General features: G+C 35.0%; 1 protein-coding gene across 3 annotated transcripts in view; it reads left to right on the top strand.

Moving 5' to 3' along the window:
* Positions 1–17,545, top strand: part of LOC106789191 (GATA-binding factor C-like) — a 73,295-nt gene extending 55,750 nt beyond the window's left edge. The window contains exons 4-7 of one of the 3 annotated variants that reach the window (XM_014753191.1): positions 5,514–5,648; positions 15,762–15,951; positions 16,265–16,491; positions 16,985–17,545. In XM_014753191.1, the coding sequence (XP_014608677.1) occupies positions 5,514–5,648; positions 15,762–15,951; positions 16,265–16,491; positions 16,985–17,011 (579 nt within the window). In that variant the 3' untranslated portion in view covers positions 17,012–17,545. The remainder of the gene's footprint in view (positions 1–5,513; positions 5,649–15,761; positions 15,952–16,264; positions 16,492–16,984) is intronic. The other 2 variants (XM_014753193.1, XM_014753192.1) reach the window with 2 other exon arrangements.
* The last annotated feature ends 730 nt before the right edge of the window (positions 17,546–18,275 follow it).

Consider the following 18,275-nt stretch of genomic DNA (forward strand, 5'->3'; position numbering starts at 1 on the left):
TCTCTCTCTCTCTCTCTCTCTCTCTCTCTCTCTCTCTCTCTTTCGTTTTGAGTCATACGAACTTGACTGCGTTCTCTCAAGATGCCGGATTATGGTCGTCGATTAATATAATATGTATGCTCGACGGTAACTTTTACGTAATACGAGCCTGCCGTTTATTAGTCTTTTTATTTTTCTATTATCTTTCTTTTCACTGAATTTATCAAAGGTGTAAATAGAAACGTTGGTATGAAAATTAGATTTGTTTTAATAGAAAAATGAATAAGAAAGGACACGTTAGTTGGTTTATCGTTCATTTGAATTTTCACAATTGCACAATGTTATGCATTAAGTATTATATCAATTTATAAAATCAACATTCGTACGATTAATTTCAATTATTAAAGCAATTCTACGTTTAAAGTCTACGTTTAAAAAAAAAAAAAAGAAAATAAATAAATTCAATTTCTTTTCTATTAAATTATTAATTTAATTGAAGATCATTTAAGAAAGTCGAGTTGAAGAATTGTATTCTATCGAAAGTTAATTTCATTTCTATTAAATTTCTATTATTATGAATGAACATTTTATCATTTCAAATATTATTTCCTTCTCTCTCTCTCTCTCTCTCTCTCTCTCTCTCTCTCTCTCTTTCTCTCTCTCTTATAAATGGATACATTTGGAAAAGAAAAGAAAAGAAGACCTCGACTCGATAATCCAGTTTTCAATTTGGAGAATGACAAGAGGAGACTTCAACTCTTTTCCTCCACCCATCTGATGGCGGATGGATTGACCAAGATGAAGAAGAAGAAGAAGAAGAAGAAGAGGGGAAGGGGGAGGAATAAGAAAGAGAATAAGAAGAGTAAGCAGCAAGAGCAGAAGCAAGCAGCACGTGAAAGGGAACCGCTCGTAGAGAGAAAGAGAAAGAAAAAGTAAAAGAGAAAGAGAAAGAGAGAAAGAAAGAGAGTTTGGAACGGTTCGCAGAGCAAGAAGACCGACAGGAAATAAAAGCACCAGATCACCGAAGAAATCTCTTCTGCCTTTACCCCCCTAGTCCTTTACCTACCTACCTTCCTCCTCCTCCTCCTCCTCCTCCCCCTCTTGTCCTCCTACTACTACACTACTACTACTACTATTATTACTATCTGTACACGAGTTGGAAGCGAGTTTATACATCAAGCGTGGATGAAGTAAAATAAAATGTATACGTGAAACGTTCGAACCGACAGGAATAAGAAAGAAAGAAAGAAAGAGAAAGAGAGAAAGAGAGAGAGAAATTGACGTGGTCCAGATAGGAATAAAAAGAAAGAAAGAAAGAAAGAGCAAGGAGGAAGGAGTCAGAAGAGAATGAGTGTGTGTGAGAAAGAAAGAAAGATAGTACGAGTGTAGTTGGTTGGTTCTCTAACGTTTCAGAGTCAGAGAAGTAGAAATAAAGAAAGAAAGAGAAAAAGAAAAAGAACGAGAGAGAGAGAGAAAGATAACTGCGAACTTCAGAAATGTCATATCCGTCAGTGTCGGTGAGTTCTCTGGCTCCTTCTGGTGGGGCAACCGGTTTGAAAGGAGAGAAGAAGAACGAACGCGTGTGCGATTCGACGACGAGCAAGTATTGTCCAGAAAGAAATTTGTGGTGTCCCCTCCCTATTGGGAGGAGGTCCAAATCAAAAAGAAAAAGAGATAGATAGATAGATAGATAGAGAAAGAAAGAAAGAAAGAAAGAAAGAAAGAAAGAAAAAAAGTTCGATCAGAGAACATCGAATCTCCCGGCGCAATGGCCGGGAGAAAAGGTTGATGATAAGTGTGTGTGTGTTTGTGTGTGTATGTATCAAATATAAGAAACTTTTACCACAATCGAATCTGTGTATATATTGTAGTTTATAAGAGAAAAATCGAGAATAAAACTAACTTGGTTGCAGCGCCACGATTTATGTTATAACATACTTGATAAAGATTTTTAATGGGTGCGTGCACGGGGCTATTGGCCCAGTTGATCGTTCATTCGTTTATTCGTTACTTTCGCCACTATCCTTTTTTTCTTTTTTTTTTTTTTTATACCCTTGGAAAAAATAAATAAATAATGAAATTTCACTTATTATTATCACGTTCTATTTATCAATCAAAATGTGATCATCAGTATATTCGTTAAATATAATAAAACAAGTTGAGATAATAATTCGTTGTAAAATTGTAAGAAACATTAATATAAACAAATTTTTCCTCCCCATCGGGGTATATATATTTTGATAATCAAAAAAAAAAAGAACTATGAAAAATTCTCAGAGAGAGAGTCCCCAGTATTAACGAAATTGCATTTCTTGTCAATAAGCAAAAGTACACTATCTCAAAGAATTCATTTATTTCTTTTTTGTATTCAATCTATTACCATATATTTCACACAAACACACACATACACGATACAAATACATATGGTGTGAATATTCACTCTCTCATTCTTTCATTTTCATTTAATAACCATTAAGGGTAGAGAATAGAGAATAAGAAGAAGCACCTTTAGCCCAGGGTGGCGGAACGATTTTCCTGTAGTAGAAAGTAGGGGTAGGGAAAGTAGAAAAGGTAGGCGGGGTGGTGTCGAAGATCTAGAGCAGATAGGACTACCAACACCCTCCCCCTTCCCTCCTCTCCTCTTCTCTTCCTCTTCCTCTTCCTTTACCAACCTACCTACCTACCATCACCGCCAGCACTATATTGATGAGGTGGCTCTCCGCGTATTGATTCCGCCACGCACACATAAACACACACACAAACACATACACACACAGGGTTGCTTTTACCAAGCCCTGGAGAACTACGAAGCACCCTGCAGACCCCTTTTCCTACGCGCCAGCCAGTCTCGATAAGATCCTACAGATAAGGCATGATTACACACCGCACCGAACCCCGTTCAACTCAACCCAACTCAACCCCAAACCCCTTCCCAAACCACTCCAACTCATACCTCACCCTGTTCTTCTCTTCCTCCTCCTCCTCTTCTTCTTCTTCTTTTTCTTCTTCTTTTTCCACCTTCTCACGACAGACCAACCCCTAACTCCTAAACCCCCATCACGTCTCCTATGCTTTCTAACCCCTTACACGTTCCCTCTTCTTAAACAGGGTAAACAACGTTCTTTCTTTTTCTTTTTCTCTTTCTTTTTCTATATCAACGTATGTGTCGCGTCTTCATTTCGAAACAAAATTCTAGACTGACACGTGAATTTTTATAATGGCCGTCGTATGGTTCTTTTCTTTCATACCATAGTAAAATAATAACTAACTATGTCGCGATGTGTATAATTTATCTCGAGTGGTGGTGGTATTAAAGACTCCCCTCCCCCCGCCCCCCCTAAATAAAATTTTATCTAACGATACACAATATAAAAATAAACAAATGTGTATCTATCTCATCTTCTTTTTTTTCTTCTTCTTCTTTTAAGAACCGATAAATGTAAAACTTTATATAAGTAAGTCCCATTTTCTTCATAGTTCTTTCCTTTAATCCCCTTGATACCTAAACGTTTCTGCCCATTATATATGTTAGAAAGAAATTTGACAATGATTCGGTCCATTAGATATCTATATAATCTTTTTGAAAACTATTCAACTATGACAATACGTTCAACGTTCTGTTCCCATTCATAAGGAAAAAAAGAAAAAAAAAAAAAAAGAATCTGTGTCCTTGCTATTCTTGTTTCTTTTTTTTTTTTTTATTTTATTCTGTCAAAGCAGTGTCATCTTGAGAGAAGGGTGGATACGGATGGGGGGGGGGTTAAGTGGTGCTTTCGGAAGGGAGAGCGAGTGAAAAAGGGGGCGGCGGGGTACTAGGAAATAAGTATGGGAGGAAGGGTGATGATGTTTTATACTAAATAGAAAGAGAGAGGAGGATCGGCGGGGGTGGGTAGAGGGAGGGAGGAGGGTGGAAGCAACACCGGAAACTTCTCAATGCTTGTAACAATCAGTGTGTGTTGTGTTATGTTGTTGTTGTTGTGTTATTGCGTTTACAAGTACATCGAAACAATAGGCACTTTAATATGAGGGGGAAAGGGGGTTGAAAGATTCTAAGGATAATTTTTACCACAAATTGGCCACCCTCTTTTTTTTTCTTTTTTTTTTTTTCTGGATGATCCTACGTGATCAAGTGTGTTATTATTGGGCGAAGTCATGCATCGTCATACACATACACATTTGCAATCCAATAATTAATTTTTATTTATTTATGTGTGAATCACACATATATATATATATATATATTATATTTTTCTTAAATTTCAATTAAAATTAGAATTAGTTCTTTTTAATTAGAATCAAAATGTCATATTTGTGTTCCCCTTACCTTTTAACGTTTGCTTGAATATGAAAAAAAAAAAAAAAGAAAAGAAAAAGAAGAATTTTTGTTTTTAAATAAAAAAATGTGAGAGACCGAGGGGAGAGGGTAAGCATAATACCGAGAATGTTAGAAGTATAATACTTCTGAATACACACTTCACCTATCCTATTAGTATATTATACGGGATGCGTAAGAGCGTGTGAAATAAGCCGTGGTCGGATTTTTTTTTTTTTTTTTAGAAGGACGTATAATGGATCCTCTACTTTTTTTTTTTCTTCTTCTTGCCACTCGGTGACGAAGGATGATATCACATAAATGCAGAAGATATCTCTTTCCCATATGTATATATAATTTTCTTTTACCTTTACCTTTTCTCTATCTCTCTTTCTCTCTTTCAATTTTTTTTTTTTTTTCTTATACTCAAAGTGTCGTAGGTTGTATGAGAAAAAAATAAAAGACAGAAGTAGTTTATGTGGGTAACATTTATTAAAAAAAAAAAAAAAAAAAAAATGGACACCTATCTTCTTCTATTTCTTCTTCTTCTTCTTTATTTCCATTTTCATCTTCTTGTTGAGATCAATTTGACTCTCGCGGTATTTGAAATAAGGATTAAGAAAGACCGATTTCACGCGAACCCGTGTCAGACTTGCCTTCTTGATCCTTCAAGAGAGAGAAAAATAAAGAAAAAAAAGATAGAGAGAGAGAAAGAGAGAGAGAGAAAAGGAGAAAGGGATCGATCGAACGTGTCTCGATTTTGAAATGATCGAATAAGAAACCTTTCAGATGTCTGACCATTAATAATCATAATAATTGACAACTTTTTTCCTAAACGTTCTTGCCATATAATCTTTAACCATTTAACACGTTCATTGACACATACATATATACCAAAGCAAAAAAAAAAACCCCACAACACACATACATCATACATACATAGACATAAGTATTAAAACTTATAAATAATGTATTTTCCATCGGGAAAAAATTTGCACGACACGTAATAATAATAAGAAGAAGAAGAAGAAGATGAAAAAAGATAAAAATGCATTTATTAAATGGGTCTTCGAAGGAACAGTTTAAAAAAAAAAAAAAAGAAAACAAATGTGATTTATTGTAATGAAATAATAATAGTAATAATAATAATAATAATAATAATGTTTCGTAATTGGTTACGGGTGTGATATCTCTCTGTTTTTTTTTTTCTTTCCAAAAACTGTCGCTGCAGAGTGCGGCGAGACGGGCGGGCACCAGCTGCGCGAACTGCAAAACCGGAACGACGACACTTTGGCGAAGGAATCAAGCCGGTGAACCAGTATGCAACGCTTGTGGTCTCTACTACAAACTACATAATGTAAGTACTTTTACCGATAGCCTACCGAAATATACCGCAAAACACATACGTACACACACACACACACACATATATATATCTTAACACAATCCTGGTGGTAATCGATATTACAACTGTAGATCGAATAAACGTTTTATTATCACTTCGATCAAATAAATCCTAAAAGTAACATGAAGTAACTCAACCCAACCCAACCCTCAAACCCCCATCCTTCTTCTTCGTATAAAAAAAAAGAAAAAGAAATGATTATCAGGAAGAAGGAGGAGGGATTGGATAGTTTACTCTCTCGTTTGCAGGAAACATTTCATTTAAACACCAGCAGGGAGAATAAATCTCGACTTGTGTAGTTTGTTGTTGTATCAACAATTAGGATAGAGGCTACTTTTCTGGTTAGCCGGACGTGTAGGGAGGGTGTCGTTACAAGAGTAGTGTTTTGTTCTCCATCTCTCTCTCACTCTCTCTCTCTCTCTCTTTTTCTATATCTTTCTCCATCTATCTATCTCTCTCTCTTTCGAGGGTTGCTTCGAGCGTGTTCAACGGCGTGTGACACAGGAAGTGCCGGAAGTGAGTGTGCCGTGTGGGCACGACGAAAACAATAAAACAAGAATAAAATAAAAAGGAAGAAGAAAAAAGAGCAGTAAAATGAGGAGGAGCCAGGAGGAAGAGGAGGAGGAGGGGGAGGAGGAGGAGGAGGAGGAGGAGGAGGAAAGGGTGCGACGAAGAACTGCAAGGAGAAAAAGAAAGAGAGATAGAGAGAGATTTTTTATGGATACATGGTCAACTTGTTTTTAACAGATCAACCCCCTCCTCCTCTTCCTCCTCCGTTCCTTTTTTTTCTCTTTTCCACCCCCCTACCCCACCCCCATACAATCTAACATAAAGATTGTAGACAAATTGTAGACAAATTGTTAACAATTGCAATACGATACTCGAATAAGCAAAGGGACTAGAGTTTGATGATTGGGTAAGGGGTGGGGGTTGGGGGGTTGGAGAAGCTTTGACATCGTATATATTTCGATGGGACCCAAAATCTGGGACCGGCGGTCGGTCTTTGTCGGCGCCATCGTCGTCGTCGTCCTCGTTGTCTACGCTTTTGAGAAACTTTGTATCGAGTGACACGCCGTCCACGGATCACTGAAAAATACAAAATAGAAAAGAAAAGAATGGAAAAGAAAGAAAGAAAGAAAGAAAGAAAAAAAAATGAGAAGAGGGGGGGATAATACGTACCTAAACAAGAAGAATATCCATTACAGGAGGAGTGAGTAGTTTAGTCCCTTTAAAATTTATTTTATTCTTCCCTTCTATTTTTTTTTCTTTTTTTTTTTTTTTTTTTAACGTTGTATCGAAGAAGAAAAATCGTAGATTAGATCTAAAAGGAACAAATTTTCTATCAACAAAAACAGGCAGGGGGATGGAGGAGGAGGAGGAGGAGAAGGGGGAAATACGTCATTTCGTCATAATTTACACTACGATATAGTTTATATTTGTATAGAAAATAAAATTAGTTTGTTAAGTTTCTTTTTTTTGTATTTTTGTTTAAACGAACACGAGACGCGTAAGACGAAAAAAACGTTGCTGTGCGATAGAGGGTGAGAGATAGAAAGAAGGGGGGAGTGGAATGGGAGTGGTATGGGATGTGGGATGGGGTAAAAGATTAATTCGCGATACGCGCTAATTGGCTCGCGATTTTACCCACAGCTTCCTTCGTAGGACACATTCGTCATTCCTTCTCTTTTCTTTTTCTTCGTTTTATCCTTCCCCACCTCCCTTCCGCCACCCTTTTCATCTCTTTCTATTTCTCTTTTCTCGAAACGTTCAGTTACATATTAAACACAACAGTGAGCTTTCTGTTTTCTCGTAAGCGTGTTTTATCGAAGGAAAATGAAACAAGGCACCTCGCTGTGTGTGTTGTAAACCAAATATCACTATCATCATCATCATCATCATCATCATCATCATCATTCTCGTTTTTTCTCGCTACATAACTGCGCTACAAATCTTAACCCAACCCTAACTCTTTCCTCCTTCCCTCCACCCTCACCTTACTTACTACCTACCACCCCTTCCTTCTCTTTCAATGAGAAATTCAAACGAGAGATACGAATTTATACGTTACCCCCGTTTATTATTATTATTATTATTATTATTTTCGTTTTTCCCTTATTTATTATTATCGGTCACTTCAAATCTAATCTCAACAATCAAATCGAGAATAAACGGAGTGTGGTGGGGTTGGGGTGGTAGGGTGGAGGTGGACGACGACAAAGTGGCTCAGTGTTGATGATGGTTACGTTTTAGTTTAAAACTATTTTAAGTTGAAACCGTCAATTAACATCTCTCCCTCCCCGATGATCTTACAATTAGATTATTCTGTACGAAAATAATTTAGGATACGTTAAGGGGGCAACGTACTTTGCCAAATATACTATCTCTCTCTTACACATATATATACACACACACACATTCCTGTTTCTTACTTATGCTTGTTTCCTTGGTATTTTGTTTCTTGGGATGGGATAGGGTGGGGCGGGGTGGGGTGGGGTGTAAGGTTTTTTTCTTTCTTTCCTTTCTTTCTGTTCTATTCTATCCTGCAGTTGGGGGCTTTTATCAGGTTCGATCTTTTAAGGGAGGAGAAAGGGTAGAACAGGGGGCTCCAGGGGAGAGTAAGGTAGAAGAAGAGGGGGAGGGGGTGGATGTACTCGGCCATTGCCGGCGCGTCGCGCATAAAGCGAACACGTTTCCTGGTAATCATTAATTAAGCGAAGAGCTTCCCTTCTTCCGTCGCTAAACACCACGAACGAACGAACAGTCGCGCGCGTTTTCCTAGAAGGAATAAATTCAGGATCTATCTCTATCTCTTTCACTTTGCCCTTTTTCTCTTTTTTTTACTTGCACGGTCCTATCCGTCTGAATCTTACTCGCAATTTTTTATTCCCCCCCTCCCCCCATTATCTCGAAAGATTTTTCTCTTAAGTTTCACTCTTCCCTTTTTTTTTTTTGAGTTAAAACTTGTGTTATATTTGTTTTTTTTTCTCGGTTAATAATAATTGATTTATTTTTTCCATACTTTTTGCACATTATTCTATTCGTTTTCTTTTTTTTTTTTATAATGTACAATTATACACGAAATTGAATTATTATTATTGAAGTTATACGTTTCTTTTGGCGCGCGTTTTGGGAAAGTGAAGTTAGATGCGACCGAAATATCGACACCCACGAAGTTGTCGATATTTACACTAGGCGCGCGCAAATTGAAGTTATTTTTGAGGTTATGTTCGTTTTGGTATACGCTAAAGAAGTATAACTTCTTAAGTGAGTACATAAGTACACACACATCAGTTTATTATTATTATTATTATTTTATTTTGAAATGAATTCTTAATATTTTAAATCATTATATTCGGTATCGTCTCTCTCTCTCTCTCTCTCTCTCTCTCTCTCTCTCTCTCTCTCTCTCGTGTTTTATGTGAAAGATTATTGAGAATGATTTTCTCCTTTTTTTTTTGTATATTGAAAAGGATGGAATGCGGAACGTAATTCCTTCCTATGTTCAAAACAAGTTAGAATTTCTTTTGGATAGATCCCTATGCGTGGTGGATCTATGGATGATCCACACCACCTTGGGGAAAAGGGGGATAATGTTTCGTTGACGTTAAGCCGACGGATTACGGTCACAAGATCAAATCGAAGAATAAAGTAGAAGAAGAAGAAGAATTCCTTTTTACTTTTGCGCTCTTCTGTATTTCTTTTTTTTTTTTTATTATTATTTTTTTTTCCCCTGCCCTTTCCCTTCTTTCTTTTCTTTTTTCTCGATTGTGTATTTTGAATGTGATTTTGTGGATTCTCTTTTTTTTATTTATTTATTTTAATTTATTAGATTATTCTGCGTTATTCGTCACATTTTTATCTCGATACTCAATTAAATTTCATTAATTGGAACACAAAAAGAGTATAATTTTAAGAGAATTTAATAATAAAAAATATATATTATAGTTTGAACTCTATATAATAATATATAATAAACGGAATCCTGTGTGTGTGTGTGTGTGTTCGATTAAATTTTGTTCGATCATTTTCATAAGAGATTCGTAGAACACATAACTATTTCTTTTTTTACCTAACGTTCAATCATTTCTTTCTCCCTTTTCTTTCTTATCGTTGAGAGAAAAAAAAGGGGGGGGGAAAAAAACAAGAAAAAGAAACAATGATCAAGAGACCAATCATTTCCAAAGCAAATGAAAAAAGAAAAAGAAAAAAAAAAACAAGAATAACGCAAAGTACTACATTATAAAAACGGTGGTGGACCCTCGCGAATAAGATAAACCCTTAACGTAGAAATTTGTCATTTCGCGTGGAAAAATAGACGTACGTAAATCTTTTTACCCCGAGAACGAACGTTTGCCTTTTATATTTCACATTCTACGATCGAAAGAAAAAAAAAACACACGCCATTTCGCGTGACGAGTTTTTTTTTCTTTTTTTTTATTCCCTTTAAAAAGGAAACACAATAAATTCGCACGATCGCAAAAATCTTTCAAATCTTTTCCCTCGTTAACTTATCATTTATCCTAGGATACGTAAAATCGTTTATTTAACCCTTTTTTTTTTTTTTACAATTTTCATATTAATTCTCGAACCGCGACCCCTCGACGACGATCGAAACACCCCTCCCTCCCTCCCCCCTCCCTTTTTCTATTAAAACATACTACTACACAATCTTTCTTGAATTGTGACCGTTTTTTATCATCAAGAGCAGAATATCTCTATAGCTATAATAGTGTTTTGACGATTTAATTTTTTTTTTCCTTATGTTATAAATTTATTTGCATTGTTTCCATAGCGAGGCCCTTAAGTGTAAAGGGTTAATATAATAAATACAATCGATGATCATCATTCTTAGATTAAAGTCACAATCAAAAATCATTTGATATAAAATCAAATCAAATCAAATATATACACGAGATTATTCGAATTGCAAAGTAACATGATGTTAAGAATAATAATAATAATAATAATAATAATAAAAAGAAATAAAAGATAATAAAATCAAATGAAATATTCTATCTCTCTCTCTCTCTCTCTCATACATTTCGATCGATCATTTCCAGAGTAAATCTCTGAGTTGCTGCTGCTGCTGCTGTTGCCCTTTTTCTTTCCAGACCTGGCAGAAAAGAGAGAGAGAGACAGAGAGAGTACACATCAAACTAAAAGAGAAAAGAAAGATAAAGAAAAGAAAAGAAATAAATAAAGAAAGATAGATAGATAGAATGTGTATCCTCGTGCGCTTGTCTCTCTCGCGAGATCTTAGATAACCAATACTCGTAGAGAGAGTAGGTGAAGGAAGAGAAAGATAAAGAGAGAGAGAGAGAAGGAGAGTAAGAAGGACAGATCTGGCGTCGTTAAGATAGAGCATCCTGATAAAGTCCGTGGCTAAACACTCACACTCGCGCGTACAACGCGTGTCGAAAATACACGGATTATTCGTGGCCGAACAGCACGCTACCGGGTGTTCGAAATATGCTAATCGCCACCCGAAATCCAGACTCCTCTTTGATTTCTTTCTCTCTCTCTTTTTCTATTTTTTTTTTTCGTTTCATTTTAGTTGTGGGTGCTGTGTGTACGTAAAAAAATCCTTTTCGATTCGTCCTTACGTTTTTCTACACCCCCCTCCCACTAATTTTTGTTTATACGGTTGGCTAGTTGCTCTTTCAATATTGTACTTTTGTTAGAATAACAGATAGATAGATAAGAGAGAGAGAGAGAGAGAGTGAGACAGATATAGTTTTGACGAGGTTGAAATCCTCTTCGGTGCACGCAACGCGACAATTTTCGGATAAATATAATCGTCGTCGCGTCGATCGAACGATAAGACTAATTTTAGAAATTCTCTCTCTTTTTCTCTCTGTGTGTGTGTGTTGTGCCCTTTGAAGATACCAACTTTATTCACCACCACCACTCCTGTTTCATACATTACTCAGGAATTAATCAAGAAAACGTTGCACGATCTAGTCGTTAAAATCAGAGTTCAAATTTCGGTGTACTTTTTAAAGGATTCTTTTTTTATTCCATTAAACGAACATCCACACACGCACACGTATACACGCGTACTTAGTTAGTGCCGAAATGTTTTTCCTGGAAAAATAATTCTTCATTTTAAACTACGAGGAAGTTGTAAAACTTAAAACATCAGTTTTACGAAGAAGTGAAAGAGAGAGAGAGAGAGAGAAAGAATGAGAATGCAACCTTTCGTAGGGTGCCCTCCCCCATCCCATTGATATGCTCAAAACGAACTATCGTATACCATAGAACGACACAACACGCGAGACATTCCATACACGCGATCCTTAGAAACACTTCCGAAAGAACTTTAGTTCGATTTTTCTCGTTGTAATATCAATTCTTCCTTCCCCACCCCATCACTTTTTTCTTCTTCCTTGAATTTGCATTCCTCGAAAAAGAAGAAGAAGAAGAAGAAGAATCCCGAAGTCGTGAGAAATCATCGAAGGTCACGTATTAAACATAAAGTCGAATTGTCTGATAATATTTTATCGTTAATTTTTTCACAATCACCGTTGATCACTTCCTTATGTTTTTTTATTTTTATAATATACCAGTAATAGAATCAATTATTGATAAAACCACATAAGAAAGTTTCGTAGGGTTTGCATAATGTGTGATTCATTGATTTTTATGAAATTACGATTAATATTAATTAAATATTTTCCTTTATTCATGCACTTTATATCTATGGGTTAAATGAAAAATTATTTTTTTTCAATATATCTAATATATTTTATTTATTTTTACACGTGTATATCTTCGGGAATTTCTATTATCAATCGTATAAAAACAGAATTAAGGGTGTATACTTATAGATACATATAATATAATAAACATTTTTATTTTGCCAATAGAATAAAATCTAAATTATTATCATATAAATTGCAATAATTAATTAATGATAGCTGGGGGGAGGGGATGGGCTTGATCCGTATTTTGGATAAATGAATTGCAATGAAAATAAATAGTACATATGATTTGATTAAAACGTATATTATTTCGGTCGCTTTTCCGCGATAAACACACGGGATCATTCATTCATTCATTCATTGACCCTTTGTGAGAGATGCGTTCGCACAGAGTTTATCACGTATGCAAGAAACGTACGGTTGCATCGTGTGCGACCACATCAATCTGCATTCAAATCTCCAAGAGATTTTCTTTCTCTTTCTGTCCGAAGTATTTTATTCGGTTTCTCATTTCCTCTTTTGTTTGCACCTCTCGCACTTTCGGACACCCGCAGACTTAAGCGGATGGTGGTTCCTATTAAAGCCGCCAGTATTGTATTCAAATTGGTTCGAGCTTTTGTGTCTCACCACCTCTCCACCCCTGCACCACCCCCTCACATCCACCTCTTCTTCTTATTCTTATTTCTGTTCTTCGCTCGTTAAGACTCCCTCAAAAAATAAAAAAACAAAAAAAACAACGTATCACTCTTAATTGTAAATATTTAACATTGAACGAACCCACCTACCTTATCCCCCCCCCCATCCACGATTACTTTTTCAAGTAAATGAGAAACGATTTATAAATCCCAAATCAATGGTGTTTTATCTTTAATTTCAATGAAACTAGATTCCCCGTTTCATTCCTTCTTATCTAAAAGAATTCATTTGGAAGAGGATCCTTTATACATTACCACTACCACCACCATCACTACCACCCCGGTTGGTAAATTCAGCATCCGCTTCGAGATTCCGGTCCTCGCGAATTATTTCGAAGAAAAAAACGCCTGCAACTAATTCGGCAAATTCGGACAATTGCGTAATTCCAACGAAAAAGAGTACGTTGACCGTCTGGAGTTTGCTTGTTAGGGGGGTGGGGTCGAAGGCGGAGGGTTGGGGGAAGGGGGTTAAGAGGTCTGTTGTTAATCCGGAGGGGAACCACGAAAAAACATCGAATAATTGCACTGCACTGCACTGCATTACCATTGCACTTACACTTTGTTTTCTTTCTTTCTCCTTATAAACTAAATTTTCTATCACTGTTATATTTTATTATACTCTTTCGTGTTTATAGGGTTTTGTCTTTATTTATTTATTTATTTCATTCTTTCATTCTTTCTTTCCCATTTTTCTCATTAAACAGAATCTATCCCCCGCGTGTTGGCAGTTGCGTCACGTCGCGGCAAACTACAAAGCATTGCGTTGCTCCTCTCCACCTTACCCCGTACCCTTCCTTCTCTTTGTCATCCTCCTTCTCTTCCCCCTTGTCCCCTCCTCTAACCTCCCCGATGCAACCGAGCAATACTTGCATACCTACTTATTTCGTACTTGCGGCACTTGGACTTCTACTATGCACGGACCGCACACGCGCATCCTACCACAAGAGACTACTTGATGCGATTTTCAAGACGTTTAAAGCTTTGTTCATTCGGTCGATAATTTTATTTTGGGGTTATTAACAGAATCTAAAATATCCTTTTTCCTTTTTTTGCGACGGTTTTTACGGATAAACGTTGTTTCGTATTTTTGGTTTGATTAAATTTTTGTTCTTAATACCTCTTTCTATTTTTCCTACGATAAGAATAATTGTATGAAATAATTTTGAAAATAACTAGAACTTAGTTTTGATTATTTGGACGTTTCGTCCCTTTATTGGGACTACTTCAGCAACTTCTTAATCTCTAAAGTTCAGCATCTTTTTTTATTTATTTAAGCAGACATACATTCATGTAATATTCAAAAAAAACTACACATCTAAACTTCGTTATCTTTTGTTGATCTCTTGATATTTGTTCGATTAAATTATTTTTACTATCAAAAACACATTGTCTATCATCTTTTTACGTTAAGAAAATTAGAAAGAGACATTTGTTATAATACAAATGAAATAATATCGTTTGATTTGAATTAATCTAATTGTTTTATTGCAAAATTAAAGGGATTGTGAATTGCACTTTATTCTATCCCTTATAGATGTTTTAAGCACGTGCTTATTTCTCTCTCTCTCTCTCTCTTTTTATTTCTCCTGGTCATCGTCTACAAATTCGAGTCGCGAACTTGTGTGTCGGCATTATAGACAAAGGATTAATAAAGGAACGTTAGGCCATGCACGATCGTCCGGCCTTTCACGCACGCTTTTCTTTCTCTCTCTCTCTCTCTCTTTCTTTCTCTCACGATTCTTCTCTTGAATAATATTTCCGATATGTGCATCGTTCGATAGCATATCGATTTTTCTTTCCTTAATCCCCTCTACCCATCCAAAGATTTTTTTGTTTACAATTAAACTAGCATCGAAACGCAATAATTATTTCGTATTTTTGCTAAATCAGGTCACACACAAACAAACATACACACAGACAGACAGATGATGACGATGACGATGATGATGTGTTATTAATTACGTTCCTGAAAAGTTTTCATAAGATTTTTAAGAAATATTATTTTAAAGATTTTTTCAAATTGTCATCTAACGCGAGATGATGATGATGATGATGATGATGATCTCGGATTAAGATGTTTGTTATCTCTTTTTATTCTATATTATATATTATTACTCGGGATCTCTCGTTCGTTATTTTCTTTTAAATTTACTCGGTTTAAAAGTGGCAATGCGGTGACGTAGGATCTTCAATTATACCCCCACCTATCACCCTTCTTCCCTTCTCTTTCTTTCTTTCTCTTTCGTTTTATCTCGAAAGAAAAGAACTCCTCGTCGATTCGTTAAAGTGCACAGACTACCGAGAATCTGAGGGATTTCTTAATTACGTTGTGTCTGGAGTAAAACGACCGACCATAAGCCGACGAAGAAAACAAACAAACATAAAATTCATCTTAACCGAAAAGTTCTAACCGATTTTTATGCGAAAGTTCATTAATATGCAACCCGAGACACGTAGCATGTGTTGTTGTTTTTATTGTTGTTATGTGTACATTTGCATTAAAAAAAAAAAAACTACCCCCCTCCCATCGTTGCATGATAAATTTGTTATTATTTTCAAAATCACATATAAAATCATCTACATAAAAAAAAAAAGAAATAATTTGTCGTTTCGCGTTTAGTTTTATCGACCGAGTCGACCTAACGAATTGTTGGCTATGACTGTTGCAGGTTAATCGGCCATTGACGATGAAGAAGGAAGGAATCCAAACGAGGAATCGAAAACTTTCGTCAAAGAGTAAGAAGAAGAAGGCAGGTGGTTGTCTAGGTTTGGGTGGTGTCATGGGTGACATGATTAAAGCTAGTGGACACCTTGATCTCGACAACAAACCTTTCCATTCAGGATTTGGATCACCTATGGGTAAGCATTACAAACAAATCTTTTCACTATTAACAATTATTATTTTATTTTCTTATTCCAATCGAAATTTTTTTTTCTTAATTTGTAAAAAAATTCGACATCAATTGTTATCTCTTTAATTTATTATTATATTTAATTATATAATAAATACTCTTTATTTTATTTTTTTTATTTTGATAAAAACTTGATGAGATTGAAATTTGAACGGATTGACGAATTTGATTGGAATAAGAGAAGAAAATATAATATGATTAAATTATATAGATTAAGGAAAATGAGAAAAATAATAATAACGATGAATTTATTTTTGAAGATGGACGATGGTTGGATGTTGCAGGTACGTCGCAGCATCACCATACGATGCATCCTGCAATGCAACATTACATGTATCACACGGGCGTCGGCGTGGCCGGAGGTCTTCATCAAGGATTTGCACCACCGGCGCCGCCCCCCATACACCCCCACTCGCATTCGCATTCCCATTCTCATCACATGACGAGTCTTCAGGGTCTTCAGTTGGCAGCTACGACGAACGCGATGGTGAGAACAAATTAATTTATCGTTGTAACAAAAAATACTAATCGTATTGCTTGTTCCTTCTATCCCTTTGACTATTTTTAATTTTTATTTTAAGAATTATTCTCTGATTTTTGTTTTTGTCTTCTTTGCTTTTTTTTTTTTGTTCGCAGGATCATTCGGCCTAATTTGTTTCTATTTTAATAAAAATACAATAATAAATATTTCGTTCTATCCCTTATCTTTCCAATTATATCTTACACATTCTTTTTCTTTTTTATTATTATTATTATTATAATTATTATTAATATTTTGTCTCCTTTCATTTCTCTTGCATGAATTTCCACCCAAATATAAATATCCCTTCTAGTTTTATATTTGTAATTTAATAAACCATGGAATGAAATTCTACTTGTTGTTTCTCTCTCAGTGCATATTTTTCCACTTTTTTTTTTTCTTTTTAAGGAAGAAAATAAAGAAAAAAAAAAAAGAATTGTTCTTATTCGTTTGTTCACAGACGGGCTGGCGATCGGAGTACACATGAATCGCGAGTGATGATTAGCAGTTCAGAATGGAACCCACAACACTCGTTGAAATATAAAAATTGCTTCCTTTCTTCCTTCCCCTTTCAAATTCATCCTAATTCCAAATTCTAAATTCCAAATTCCTAATATCATTCGTTTTGTTATTCCTATTCCTTGGCATAACAACAACAACACACACGCAACTCAACTTCGTTGCTGCATCTTCCTCTTTAACCTCGGACCTTTCAATTCTTTTTGTTTTTTTTTTATTGGTTTTTTATTTTCACTTTTCTTTTTTTTTTAAATTATTTTCTTTTTTTTTTAATTAAATTGTTTCTCAATCTTTCGTCCGATCGTGAAAAGTGTAAATGGGGACGGTAAGAGATAAAAAGAAAAAAAAACGAAAAAAAAAGAAAAGAAGGGACGAGAAAAAATTGTTCTTGATTTATCTTTTCTTCGAGGTAGGGTTAAGGGTGTGTTGCGGTAAGGGAAAAGGGAAGAAAGAATGGGAGAAAGGAAATAAAAGTAATGAGTTATATATATATATATAAAAATAAAAAGAATTATAATAAAATAATAACACTATGGTAATGATAAGAAAAATAAATAAATAAAATAAAACACACATACACACATACATACACAGAAACATGAAAGAGCAAAAAAATAAAGCATAAAAAAAAAACGAAGTAAAAAAAGATAAAAATGCTTTGTAAATATGTAAAATTTTCATGTTAGGGCCTACGAGCCCCGGCCCCAAGTACAAACGAAGTCAACTGTATACTTATACATATATATACATGCAGATATATATATATATATATATATGTATGTGTATGTGTGTATATGTATATATTAATGTAATCGATTCGTATGTGTATGATAATGACGAAAAAAAAGAAAAAGAGAATACCACACAATAGGGTAGTCCTGTAAATATAACATTAGTATAAATAATTAAGAATTTTTATTTGAGTGTGTGCGTGAAGTGTAATTGAATTTAAAAAATATTATTATAATTAAATATATATGTATATATATATAGATAATTATATATATTATTATTATGAAATATATAATGCATATTATAAGTACGTATGCATTCATAAAGAAAAAAATCATATGTATGACGAAATGCGAAAGGGATAGGTGAGAGATATTGCATTCATTTCTTTTTTTCTTTTGTTGTTTAAGTTTTATTTAAATTTTGTTTCCTTTTTTCTTCTCTTTCTCTTTTCTTTTTTTTTCCTTTTTTGTTGGGAGAAAATCGGAGTTAATATTATT

Source organism: Polistes canadensis, unplaced genomic scaffold (assembly GCF_001313835.1).
Source record: "Polistes canadensis isolate GaletaPanama2010 unplaced genomic scaffold, ASM131383v1 scaffold_168, whole genome shotgun sequence".
NCBI classification, from domain to species: Eukaryota; Metazoa; Arthropoda; class Insecta; order Hymenoptera; family Vespidae; genus Polistes; species Polistes canadensis.